Below are 13,717 nucleotides of genomic sequence, written 5' to 3'. Positions count from 1 at the left end.
ATGTTCCATTGGATATGTATATACATCCCTTCCTCTGTGGATAGACACGGGCTGCTTCCATAATTTGGCTATTATAAATAATGCTGCGATAAACATCGGGGTGCACGTATCCCTTTGAATTCGTGTTTTTATGTTTTGGGGGTAAATACCCACTAGTATGATTACTGGATCGTAGGGTAGATCTATTTTTCATTTTTTAAGGACCCTCCACGCTGTTCTCCAGAGCGGCCGCACCAGTTTGCATTCCCACCAACAGGGCAAGAGGGTTCCCCTTTCTCCGCATCCTCACCAACACCCGCTGTTGCTCGTGTTGTTGACTTTAGCCATTCTGACAGGTGTGACGTGGCATCTCGTTGTGGTTTTGATTTGCATTTCCCTGTTGCTGAGTGACACTGAGCATTTTCATGTGTCTGTTGGCCATCCGGATGTCTTCTTTGGAGAAGCGTCTGTCCACGTCTTCTGCCCATTTTTTAATTGGATTATTTGGTTTTTGGGTGTAGAGTTGTATCAGTTCCTTATATATTTTGCATACTTCACGCTTTATTGGGTCTGTCATTTGCAAATATCTTCTCCCATTCAGTAGTTTGCGTTTTAGATTTGTCGATGGTTTCCTTCGCTGTGTAGAAGCTTTTTGTTTTGATGTCGTCCCAACGGTTTACTTTTGCTTAAAAGCAAGATTTCCCTCGCCTTGGGGGACATTTCTAGAGAAATGTTGCTACAGCCGATGTCGGAGAAATTACTACCTTGCTCTCTTCAAGGATTTTTATGGTTTCAGGTCTCACATTTAGGTCTTTAATCCATTTTGAGTTTATTTTTGTGTATGGTGCGAGGCGACGCGGTTTCATTCTTTTGCATGTGGCTGTCCAGTTTTCCCATCACCATTTGTTGGAGAGACTGTCTTTTCCCCCTCATATATTCTTTCCTCCTTTGTCGAAGATGAATTGACCATATAATTGGGGGTTTAGTTCTGGGTTTTCTGTTCTAGTCCATTGATCTATGCGTCTGTTTTAATGCCAGTCCCATACTGTTTTTTTTTTAATTTTTTTTTTTTTCCCAATGTTTTTTATTTTATTTTTGGGACAGAGAGAGACAGAGCATGAACGGGGGAGGGGCAGAGAGAGAGGGAGACACAGAATCGGAAACAGGCTCCAGGCTCCGAGCCATCAGCCCAGAGCCTGACGCGGGGCTCGAACTCACGGACCGCGAGATCGTGACCTGGCTGAAGTCGGACGCTTAACCGACTGCGCCACCCAGGCGCCCCCCATACTGTTTTAATTACTACCGCTTTGTAATAGAACTTGAAATCTGGAATTGTGATGCCTCCAGCTTTGTTTTCGTTTTTCAAGATTGCTGTCCGAGGTCTTTGGTGGTTCCATACAAATCTTAGGAGTGTTTGTTCTAGTTCAGTGAAACATGCTCTTGGTATTTTGGTAGGGATCGCATTGAGTCTGTAGATGGCTGTGGGGAGTATGGCTATTTTAACAATATTTGTTCTTCCAGCCCATAAGCATGGAATGTCTTTCCATTTCTTTGTGTCGTCTTGAATTTCTTTCACTGGTACTTTTAGTTTTCAGAGTACAGGTCTTTTCACTTCTATAGTTAAGTTTATTCCTAGACATTTTATTGTTTTTGGTGCGGTTGTAAGTGAAATTGTTTTCTTAATTTCACTTTCTGCTGCTCCATTATTAGTGCACAGAAATGCAACAGGTTTCTGTATATTGGTTTTGTATCCCGCAACCTTAGTGAATTCCTTCGTCCATTCTGGTAGTTTTTTGGTGGAGTCTGTGGGATTTTCTATATATGGTATCATGTCATCTGCAAATAGCGAGAGCTTTATTTCTTCCTTACCAATTTGGATGCCTTTTATTTCTTTACATTATCAAATTGCTTACATTATCAAACTCTTTCCATTATCAAAAAGGGAGTCCTTTTTAATTTAGAGATAATATTACTTCTCATGAAACACCACAGGGTCTGGATTGATTTTGCCACGATTAGGGAAATTTTGAGAGCAAATGAATGCTCCCATCTGGACTTGATTCTTCCATTTGTACTTCATATATTTGAATTCTAAAAATGGTGTCATCAAGTTCATTGTTCTAGGGGGGAAATCCCTCTCGTCACTATTTTTTTTTTAAGTTTATTTATTTTATTTTGAGAGAGAGTGTGTGTGCATGAGCAGGGGAAGGGCAGAAAGAGACGGAGTTAGAGAATCCCAAGCAGGCTCCGTGCTGTCAGCTCGAAGCCCAACGCGGGGCTCGATCTCATGAACTGTGAGATCACGACCTGAGCTGAAATCGGGAGTCGGCCGCTTAACCAGCTGAGCCACCCAGGCGCCCCTCATCACTGTTTATAACAGAGAAAAAGCAGGTGTGGCGTAAGTGCCCAGCAGTTAGCGAAAGGGTCGTGGCCACCCGCTGGGGAAAAAATGCTCATGGGCATTCCGTGAAAGTCAGCTGTCTGGCTCAAGACAAGTTAGAAACAAAACAGAGGGACACTCGAGTCACATTTTACAGTAGGATCTCAATTTTGTTTAGAAAGAAATTTCATATAGAAAGAGAAAACTTAGGGGGCGCCTGGGTGGCTCAGTCGGCTAAGCGTCCGACTTCGGCTCAGGTCACGATCTCGCGGTCCGTGGGTTCAAGCCCCGCGTCGGGCTCTGGGCTGATGGCTCAGAGCCTGGAGCCTGCTTCCGATTCTGTGTGTCTCTCTCTCTCTCTGCCCCTCCCCCGTTCATGCTCTGTCTCTCTCTGTCTCAAAAAAAATAAAAATAAAAAAAAAAAAAAAAGAAAGAGAAAACTTAGGCGAAAATACAAAAAGAAAGAAAAAAGGAGCCATAGCCACCAGTATTAGAATTAACGTGATTTTACTTTTCTTCCTTTTGCCTTTACTGTTCCCCCGCCCCGCTCCACCGGAAGCATAGATTCGTTAAGTATTAGGGGGAAAAGTCAGGTCCTGATTGGTCCTGTGTGAAGGGACTACTTCTCTGCAGGGTGTTAACCCTGAAAGCTTTATTGGGAATTATGTGGCGATGCCGTCAGGATAATTAGACTCGGAGGAGGTGCTTTCCTGTCCGGGGACAATGTCCCTGACCCCCCAGCCAGCAGGGGTAGATGGATTTTCCCTTAGGCGGGTAGATGTGTGCGGATTCACTCACACCCGAAGTCAGGGGGGCCTCAGTGGGTTTAAACGTGATATTTACATTGCCCAGTTTCAGAGCCATCATAAGGCCTCCGGTACCTCCCATTCTGAGCCATACGGTGTGGGGCTTTTTCCCCCTAAAACCCCACGAAAGGAAACCCTTAAATTACCTTAAATGCTTTTTTATTGTGGTGAAACTCACACCACATAAAATTAACCATTTTAGAATAAATGATTCCGTAGCATGTAGTACATTCATGGTGTTGGGCAACCACCACCTCTATCACATTCCAGAACATTTCTGTCTCCCCAGAAGGAAACCCTGTACCCATTAGCATCCCTCCCCATTCTCTCCTCCCCCCCGTCACGGTCATCCACCAATCTACTCTCTGTCTCTGGACTTACTTGTTCTACATAGTTCCTACCGGTGGGATTGCACAATGTGTGACCCTTGGGGCCTGGTTTCTTTCACTTAAAATCTCCAAAGTTCAGGGCTGGGTGGCTCCGTTGGTTGAGCATCCAACTTCAGCTCATGTCATGATCTCACGGTCCATGGGTTCAAGCCCCGCGTCAGGCTCTGTGCTGACAGCTCGGAGCCCGGAGCCTGCTTCGGATTCTGTGTCTCCCTTCTCTCTGCCCCTCCCCCGTTCATGCTCTGCCTCTCTCTGTCTCAAAAATAAATAAACGTTAAAAACAAATTTTTTTTCAATCATGGTTTATCCGTTCTTCCATTGATGGACGTTTGGGTTGTTGCCTCACAGTACTTCTAAGAATATAACAGGGACGCCTGGGTGGCTCAGTGGTTAAGCATCTGGCTCTTGATTTCAACTCAGGTCATGATCTCATGGCTCATGAGTTCAAGCCCCATATTGGGCTCCATGCTATCAGTATGGAGCCTGCTTGGGATTCTCTCTCTGCCTCTTCCCTGCTCGTTATCTCTCTCCCTCTCTCCCTTTCTCTCTCAAACATTTTTAAAAAAATATAGCGGAACATGTCAACTCACTGTGTCGTACCCCTGAAGCTATTGCGACGTTGTATGTCACATCTCCTTCAATTGAAAAAGGAAACGGGGGAGCCTGGCTGGCTCAGTTGAAAGAGCATGTAACTCTTGATCTCAGGTTCATGAGTTTGAGCCCCACATTGGGTGTAGAGATTTTTTTTTAAAAAAATAGCTTTTTTTATTTTTATTTTTTTTTTCAATGTTTATTTTTGAGGGAGAGAGAAAGAGTGAGCAGGGGAGGGGCAGAGAGAAAGGAAGACATAGACTCTGAAGCAGGCTCCAGGCTCCAAGCTGTCAGCACAGAGCCCAACACGGGGCTCGAACCCACGAACTGAACCATGAGATCATGACCTGAGCTGAAGTCGGACACTTAACCAACCGAGCCACCCAGGCGCCCCTGGGTGAGCACCTTTAAACTAACTTACAGTTGAGCAGTAACTAAGAAAGACTCGTTTACGTACAGAGATAGTTTTAGGAGAGTTAAGGTTTACACCCATTCGTGAAAATACCATCCATTTATTTGAAATGTGCGGGGCCATCAAAATGGGTTAACTGCCAATTTATGCATTAATTACAATCGGATTTTGATTAGTTTGCAAATCGTGCTTAGTATGTTTTATGACAGATTTTACATGTTGAAGAGTCAGTTTTATCTTTATTTTTAAGTTTATTTGGGTTTTTTAAGTAATCTCCACACCCAGCGTGGGGCTCAAACCCATGACCCCAAGATCAAGAATCACACGCTCCTCTGACAGCCAGCCAGGTGCCCTTGGAGGAATCAGGTTTAAGGATAAAACATTAGTACTTTATCAGATCATAATGCCTTATCTTCTGACACTGTTTCTTAATTGAGTCTGGTGACCCAAATTAGTTCTGGGCTTTTTGGAGGCTCAACGGCGTAAAGTGCCCTGAAAGATTTTTTGTTTGTGTGTTTGCTTTTTAATTTGAGAGGCGGTGCAGAGGAGGGGGGAGGTGGAGGTGGGGGGGGGAGACAGAGAGAGAGAAAGAGAGAGAGAGAGAATCCCAAGAAGGCTCCACATTCAGCATGGAGCCCGACACAGGGCTCGATCCCACAACCCCGGGATCGTGACCTGAACTAAAATCAAGACTCAGACGCTCAACTGACTAAGCCACCCAGGCGCCCCGGGAAGGTTTTTCTTACTTCAAGTTGATGATGGAAATTGACAGTAGTTTCAGTAAGCTCTTAATGTTCAACCAGGTTGTTAAGGATAGGGCTTTCCAGGACCTACTAGATTTACCAGAAAAATGAGTCATTTTGAGGTCAAGACTTGCAAACTTTGCCACATTTCCTCCCCAAATTCTGTGTTTGAAGCAGCCCCGGAACACTGCAGGACAACCTAATGGCTTTTGTTGACAATGTGGCTCATGTCCCTTTGAGGTCTTGCTCTTTAGATGCAGAAAACGGTGGGGCGCCTGGTGGCTCAGTTGGTTGAGCGTCTGACTTCAGCTCAGGTCACGATCTCACGGTTCGTGAGTTCAAGCCCCACATTGGGCTCTATGCTGACAGCTCGGAGCCTGGAGCCTGGTTTGGATTTCGGATTCTGTGACTCCCTGTCTCTCTTCCTCCCCAGCTTGCTCTCTCTCTCTCTCTCTCTCTCTCTCTCAAAAAATAACAGTAAAAAAATTAAAATAAAAAAAAAAGCAGACGCCAGATGATGGATCGTTCACAGAACACATGGATTGAGCTTTAAGTTCTCAAGGGACTAGAAAGTTCCTTTACATTTCCCACATATAACTTCACTTGTGTTTGTCGTTTGACCAGAAAACGTGATAATGTCCACTCTGCTTTTGTTCTTTAACCCTGTCTGAGCCTTTCCTTGACTGCCTGTTAAATCGTTTTTCAGAGGATGTGTGCTTCTTAAATGTCCTCTTGGCCATTTATGTTCTATTTCCCCTCCCCCTCCCCATCCCCCTCTTTTAAACTGAGTAACAACAAAGAAAATACACATTTAAACATCCCTTTGAAGTCAAATTATACCGACTGATGCATTAGAGGCTATGAACTAAATAAAAACTTAGGCTCTTTCCCCTGTGACCTTGACACTGAACTGCAGAGACCCAACTATCAGTTATGCCGTGGCGCCTTGTTATTCTGCAGCTAATTGTTCTCTGAAGCTTTAAAAATCGAATCTGTGCTTCTGACCAAAGTAGCACCTTGGCATTTTTAGAGGAGAATTGACCTAATTTGCTTCGAGTTCTAAATTTCAGTTTCTACTTTTAGGAAGGACAACTGCCTCGGGTATTACACATTCCGCGGTGGGTGTTGAAGATCTTAACATCGTTCAGGTGACAATTCCAGGTATGGAAGCTTATCTGGCTTTATCATTATTTTCTATGTTTCCTTTTGTTCTATTTTTTAAAATATTTTTTTGTTTTGTTTTTGAGAGACAGAGAGAGACACAGCATGAGCAGGGAAGGGGCAGAGAGAGAGGGAGACACAGAATCCAAAGCAGGCTCCAGGCTCCGAGCTGTCAGCACAGAGCCCGACGCAGGGGCTCAAACCCACGAGCTACAAGATCGTGACCTGAGCCCAAGTCAGATGCTTAACTGACTGAGCCACTCAGGCACCCTCCTTTTGTTCTGTTTTAACCATTTTGTGACACGGGTTAGTCCCTCAGAGCTGATATTTATCTATTGATTTATTTATTTATTATATTTTGCTTCACCCTGTCAGCTAAGCAATGACAATTCAGAAATAAAAAATATGCTACAGATTGTCACACACTGCATATCTCGCTCATATCAGACATCATCAGATCTGTTTCTTTTCACAGCCATGCCCTGGAATTACCTGGAAAATACCCGCCAGGGCAGGCAACTCCAACCACCAGCTACCGTTAAATTGGAATTGGCCACAGAGGTGAAATTTATCTGCTTCCTGCCAAGCAATCTCTTCTGAATACATATATCTAAGGTCTATCTGGAGAGATGCAAAAGAATCTAATAACCTAGTTTCTCCAAGGAAAGAAACAGACTGAAGAGAGGGATGGGAGAGAGATGTTTCATTGTACACTATTCTGTGTCTCATGAATTTTGAACCATGTAATTTCTTTCTAATCCTACTACATCTTCTTCCTTTTACTTGTCATATTGCATTGGCTAGGATTGCTAATGTTGAAGAGTATTGGTGAAAGTGGACATCCCTGTCTTGCATGATGTTGAAAATGTTCCGAACCTAAAGTAGTATGGAGTGTGTTTACATGGAGTTATAATTTGGCAAATTCTCTGTCATCTGTAGCATTTTCAAAATGCTTAATTATTGCTAAAACTAAATTGAATGATAAGCCAGGTAAAGTGTTTTTTTTCATGTGCCATCAGGCACTTCCTCCAACAGCTTTCATGGGGGCAAATAAATACATCAATAACCCTTGTTTGCTTGATTGTCTAATTATTTTTAGATAACGAGAAGGACCGATTATCCAGCATTGAAAAGATAAAACAACTAAGAGAACAAGTCAATGACCTCTTTAGTCGAAAATTTGGTAAGTTTTTATATTGTTACGTATCCAAAATGTGTATTTTGAAGTATTTCTTTTTAATTGAATACTTTATCCAAGAAATTGATCTTTCTGGGGGCACCTAGCTGGCTCAGTCATAAGAGCGTGTGACTCTTGATCTGAGGGTCATGAGTTTGAGCCCCATGTTGGCTGCAGAGATTACTAAAAAAATTTTTTTAATGTTTATTTTTGAGAGAGAGAGAGAGATAGCAGTTGGCGGAGGGCAGAGAGAGAGAGGGAGGCACAGAATCAGAAGCAGGCTCCAGGCTCCGAGCTGTCCGCACAGAGCCCGACGCGGGGCGCTCCAACTCACAAGCCACGAGATCATGACCTGAGCCAAAGTCAGACGCTCAACCGACTGAACCACCCAGGCGCCCCAATATTTTTCCAAAAAGAAATTGATCTTTCTACGAAGGGGTTATGATCAAGATGCGTGTGTATTTTTTCCCAAAGAGCTTTTACACGCACACACGAGTTACAATGATAATAGCTATTTTTGATTTCCTTAGTTCTTACCGTGGCTGAACATTGCTTTTAGCACTCACCTGTGATTAATCACGTACCCTTCACAAACCTTTACCCTCTTTCGGGTGGATGCTATGATTGTCTCTTTAACGGAGAGAGGAACCGGATCTGCTTTACGGCCCGTTGCCAGTTTCCCAGTCAGTAAGATTATTCGAGAAGTAGTAATGGCTGATCGCCCGTGTTGGTCACTTGGCGAAAAGGATTTTAACCTCTTGGCAGTAACCCCACGGTCTGGGCAAAAGTAAGTGACCCACTCAAGTAGGCCTTTCGTTGTCTGTCTCATCCCAGGGGAAGCAATCGGGGTAGATTTCCCCGTGAAAGTTCCCTACAGGAAAATCACGTTCAACCCCGGCTGTGTGGTCATCGACGGCATGCCCCCGGGGGTGGTCTTCAAAGCCCCCGGTTACCTGGAAATCAGCTCCATGAGAAGGATCTTGGATGCTGCGGAATTTATCAAATTCACAGTCATCAGGTGAGTGAGAGCTCCCTGCTTGGCCACGAGAACCAACGTGCGGCTCGCCATGTGCACAAGGTGGGCCTTTTTTTTTTTTTTTACCCCAGGAGGTGGGCGGTGGGTCCCTGAAGCCAAGCTTCTGCGCCAAGCCGCCTCCCCCACTGAGTTTACCGTACTCTGCTCCTGGGAGCCGTGTGTCCATGTCCCTGGTGACGGCGGCGGCCTCCCCCACTGCACCTAGCGTAGTGTTGACGCTCGCCGAAGCCCGTCAACCAGAACTGACCGGGCAAGAGGGGCCAGATGACCTCTGTTGCATTCACCGTGTCTCTTTCTCTTCAGACCGCTTCCGGGCCTCGAGCTTAGCAACGGTGAGTATCCCGGGTGGCGAGCAGGGCGTTCTGGCACCCAGCGTGCGGTGCGACGCATCTCGGCGGGCACTCCTTGCTTCTGGAGCCTTGAGCCTTAGAGCAAAGCGTGGTGCTCTCTAGATGCAGTTTCTTTTTTCCCCGCTGGCGATCAGGTCCTTTAATTCTGCTGCTCAGCCAGGCATTTCTTCTCCCGCGATGGTTTGGTGCGGCTCACTGGTGCGCCCTCATCCGGGAGCCCTCCAGGGGCTGGTAGGTTGATGCTGAACTAGCCCATCCTAGCCAGTAAATAGGGCCTGCCTGGCCACCACAGCTCCACCCGCCCCGTGATCCCCCACCCAGATCTCCCCACAGTGCAGACCCGAAAGGGGTACCGCCTGGCACAGACAGGGGCTCGCTCCCAGGGCCCCCTCAATCTGTTCTGACAGAGCAATGCCCCAGCCACCGTGCGTGGCAGATATCTCCCCTGGAGTCCTTGCACGCAAGTTAACACCCTGGAGGGTGAGTAAAGCAGGTGGAGAGCTGTTCGCAAGAGTGCGAGTCACGAGGGAACCTCCTCGTTTACAGTTTGAAAACAACGAAAACACTCTTGACAAACGCCCGACTGTTATTCCTAAACTCACCTTGTTGCCAAATGAATTTTTTTTTTTTTTTTGGTACGTTTTTGGTAGCTTTACTGGGGCATGGTTTACGTGCCGTAAAACTCGCTTGTGTGCAGTGTGCACACGTCAGTGATTTTTGGTAAATTTACAGAGTTGTGCAACCGTCACCACAATCTAACATTAGGACATTCCTGTCACCCCCAAAACATTCCTTCTACCCATGTCCCGTCATTTCCCGTTCCCGCCCCCAGCCCCAGGCAACCACCGAATTGACTTTCTTTCTGTCTCTGCCTTCATTTTCTTAAAGTGAATTTTTAGGCCTGTGTTTTCTCCCAAGTAGAGCTCACCTGCATCGTGGCCAGATTTCTTTAAATTTCAAACAAGTAAGTTCTGTGCGGTCCCGTGGCTATCTATGACCATGGTCTTTTGTGACTCACAGCAGGTAAATCACGCGCCTTCTGTGGCCATCCATGTCTCTGTTATTTCAAAGTTCTCTGGAGACCCAAATGAAAAAATACGCATTAAAATGCAAACATACTGCCACATCATTCTTGCTTAAACCAGATGTGGCAAACATAGGTCCTTGTTGAACTTTACAAAAAAGATGCCTTTCTTTTGGCTCATGTACCTTTTTTTTAACTTTTTTTTAAAGTTTATTTATTTATGAGAGACAGACAGAGAGACAGAGTGTGAGGGGGGAGGGGCAGAGAGAGAGGGAGACACAGAATCCGAAGCAGGCTCCGGGCTCTGAGCTGTCAGCATAGAGCCCAACTTGGGGCTTGAACCCATGAACCATGAAATCATGACCCGAGCCGAGGTCAGACGCTTACTGCGTAAGCCACTCAGGCGCCCCTGGCTCATGGACCTTTTAAAAATGGGAACATGCGGCCAACATTGAAAAGCCAGGGACTTTTGCAGAAAAAAAAAAAAGAAAAGGAAAAAGAAAGCCACAGACTTTTTCATAAAAGTCTATTTCTGGGGGTGGGGGGCACCTGGCTGGCTCAGTGGATGGAGCACGTGACTTACTCTTGGGGTCGTGAGTTCGAGCCTCACCTGTGGTGTAGTTTACTTAGAAATTAAAAAAAAAAAGTCAATTTCCAAAGTTTCTTTTTTTTTTTTTAATTTTTTTTTTTTTTAACGTTTATTCATTTTTGAGAGACAGAGACAGAGCATGAGCAGGGAAGGGGCAGAGAGAGGGTGACACAGAACCCAAGGCAGGCTCCAGGCTCCGAGCCATCAGCACAGAGCCCGACGCGGGGCTCGAACTCACAAACTGCAAGATCATAACCTGAGCCGAAGTTGGTCACTCGACTGAGCCACCCAGGCGCCCCGTTTTTTTTTTTTTAATTTTTTTTAATGTTTATTTATTTTTGAGACAGAGAGCATGAACGGGGGAGGGTCAGAGAGAGGGAGACACAGAATCCGAAGCAGGCTCCGGGCTCTGAGCAGTCAGTACAGAGCCCAACGCGGGGCTCGAGCTCACGGACCGTGAGATCATGACCTGAGCCAAAGTCGGAAGCTCAACCGACTGAGCCACCCAGGAGCCCCTCCAAGGTTTCTTTAGAAATCTGAAGATCTGGCCACCATGGGCCCACGTTCCCTCCAGCGGCAATTCGCTGGAGCGGAGGGTCTGGCCGTCCCTCTCCGCAGGGGTGGGTTAACCATGCCCATCCCCCAGCCACTTTACCCCTGACATTTATCATCATGCTTTTGCAATCATTTTTCGTAAAGAGAAAAAGTGAACTATTTCTTCTTGTCTCCGTGTCTCTATCAAAAGTGGGAAAGAGAAAGATAGACCAGGAGGGCCGCGTATTTCAAGAAAAGTGGGAGAGAGCATATTTCTTCGTGGAAGTGCAGAACATTCCTACGTGTTTAATATGCAAACAGAGCATGTCGGTGTCCAAAGAATACAACCTCCGACGTCACTATCAGACGAACCACAGTAAGCACTACGACCAGTACACGGAGAAGCTGCGTGATGAGAAGCTCCACGAGCTGAAGAAAGGACTCAGAAAGTACCTCCTGGGGTCCTCAGAAATCGCGGGTCCCGAGCAGAAACAGGTGTTTGCGAACGCGAGTCCCGACGAAAACGCTGCCGCGCAGCCCGTAGAAGACGTGGCTGGGAAATTATGGGAGAAGTTACGTGAAAAAATCAAGTCGTTTGTGGCTTATTCCATTGCAATCGACGAGATCACGGACATAAACAACACCACCCAGCTGGCCATATTCATCCGTGGCGTGGACGAGAATTTCGACGCGTCGGAGGAGCTTTTGGATACGGTGCCCATGACGGGTACAAAATCCGGCCACGAGATGTTTCTGCGGGTCGAGAGAAGTCTTAAGAAGTTTCACATCGACTGGTCAAAACTGGTAAGCGTGGCCTCGACCGGCACCCCCGCGATGGTAGACGTGAACGACGGACTGGTCACGAAACTCAAGTCCAAGGTGGCAACGGTTTGCAAGGACTCGGATCTGAAGTCTGTGTGCTGCATCATCCACCCGGAGTCCCTCTGTGCGCAAAAGCTGAAGATGGACCACGTGATGAGTGTGGTGGTGAGCTCCGTGCACTGGATCTGCTCCCGTGGCCTGAACCACAGCGAGTTCACGACTCTGCTGTACGAACTGGAGAGCCAGTACGGCAGCCTGCTGTATTACACCGAGATTAAGTGGCTCAGCCGCGGGCTGGTGCTCAAGAGGTTCTTCGAGTCGCTGGAGGAAATCGATCACTTCATGTCATCCAGAGGGAAGCCCCTACCTCAGCTGAGCTCTCAGGACTGGATCCGAGACTTGGCCTTCTTGGTCGATATGACAACGCATCTGAACACCCTGAACATGTCCCTGCAAGGGCACTCGCAGGTCGTGACGCAGATGTACGACCTGATCCGGGCGTTCCTCGCCAAACTGTGCCTTTGGGAAACTCACCTGGCGAGGAACAACCTGGCCCACTTCCCCACGCTGAAGTCGGTTTCCAGAAACGAGAGCGACGGCCTGAACTACATTCCCAAGATCGTGGAGCTAGAGACTGAATTCCAGAAGAGGTTGTCCGACTTCAAACTCTACGAAAGCGAACTGGCCCTGTTCAGCTCCCCTTTCTCGGTGAAGATCGAGAGCGTGCACGAAGCGCTCCAGATGGAGGTCATTGACCTGCAGTGCAACACGGTGCTCAAGACGAAATACGACAAGGTCGGGGTCCCGGAGTTCTGCAAGTACCTGTGGAGCACCTACCCCAAGTACAGGGTCCACTGCGCCAAGATTCTGTCCATGTTCGGGAGCACCTACATTTGCGAACAGCTCTTTTCCATCATGAAACTGAGCAAAACCAAATACTGCTCCCAGCCGAAGGGCCCGCAGTGGGATTCCGTGCTCCACATCGCGACGTGACTTTGAACGCGTCCCCGGCCGCGCGAGCCTGCGATCCCCTCAGCCCAGGGGATCGTGAGGTGAGAACGGAGTTATGAAAGGTCGCCGTTTCCTGTTTCTTCCCCACTTTGACTCGGAAATGGAACTTGCCGTATCCCTGTTTGTATGACATTTTATGCTTCACCCATAGTCCAGTAAAAAATCAATACTGTTTTCTTGTATTTCTCTGGCGGTCCCCTTTTCTTAACGCCTGGCGGGTTTCACTCGTTCACCAACGCGCCCGACCCCCGCCGGCGTTGAGGCTGGCACGCCGAAGGTTAGATCAGTCAACAGAGAAACAGAGAGAGAGGTGTAGATCATGGAGGGGTATATTTGCACACACATGTGTCTCCCCGCTTGTTACACGGCGCCCCATGTGCTCTAACGGGTTTGCGAGCTTGGGGACAGTCCGCTGGAGACACATTCACATACTCCTGTATGACCTGTCCCTGCCTCCACGCCAACCCACAAAGGTAGGACTTACCACTGGAAAACCCCAGAAAACAAATAACACGGGCTTTCGAAGGCTAAGTTACTGGTCAAGCCTAGGCTTGAAAGTTGTCTTTTTTTTCCGGTAAACTTATTTGGAGGGGCACCTGGCTGGCTCAGTCATGAGAGCACCTGACTCTTGATCTCCAGGTGGTAAGTTCGAGCCTCGCGTTGGGTGTGAAGATGGCTTTAAAAATAAATACACTTTATTTTAAAATGATTTC

The 13,717-nt window shown here is 46.9% G+C and overlaps 1 protein-coding gene across 13 annotated transcripts in view; it reads left to right on the top strand.

Annotated features, from left to right (window-relative positions):
* The window catches only part of LOC132689422 (general transcription factor II-I repeat domain-containing protein 2B), a 49,564-nt gene extending 36,378 nt beyond the window's left edge, over positions 1–13,186 (top strand). For 9 of the 13 annotated variants that reach the window (XM_060649158.3, XM_078440076.2, XM_060649153.3 and 6 more), the window contains 5 exons: positions 6,384–6,461; positions 7,561–7,644; positions 8,473–8,656; positions 8,978–9,006; positions 11,383–13,186. In XM_060649158.3, coding sequence (XP_060505141.3) covers positions 6,384–6,461; positions 7,561–7,644; positions 8,473–8,656; positions 8,978–9,006; positions 11,383–12,986 — 1,979 coding nt within the window. In that variant the 3' untranslated portion in view covers positions 12,987–13,186. Of the gene's footprint in view, positions 1–6,383; positions 6,462–7,560; positions 7,645–8,472; positions 8,657–8,745; positions 9,096–9,912; positions 11,027–11,382 lie in introns of those variants that run through there. The other 4 variants (XR_009615000.3, XR_013552908.2, XM_060649161.3 and 1 more) reach the window with 4 other exon arrangements.
* Positions 13,187–13,717: the final 531 nt, after the last annotated feature.

This window comes from Panthera onca, chromosome E3, assembly GCF_046562875.1.
Source record: "Panthera onca isolate mPanOnc1 chromosome E3, mPanOnc1 haplotype 2, whole genome shotgun sequence".
NCBI lineage: Eukaryota > Metazoa > Chordata > Mammalia > Carnivora > Felidae > Panthera > Panthera onca.
Note: the sequence above shows the minus strand (reverse complement) of the source record. Positions and strands in the feature narration are given on the sequence as shown.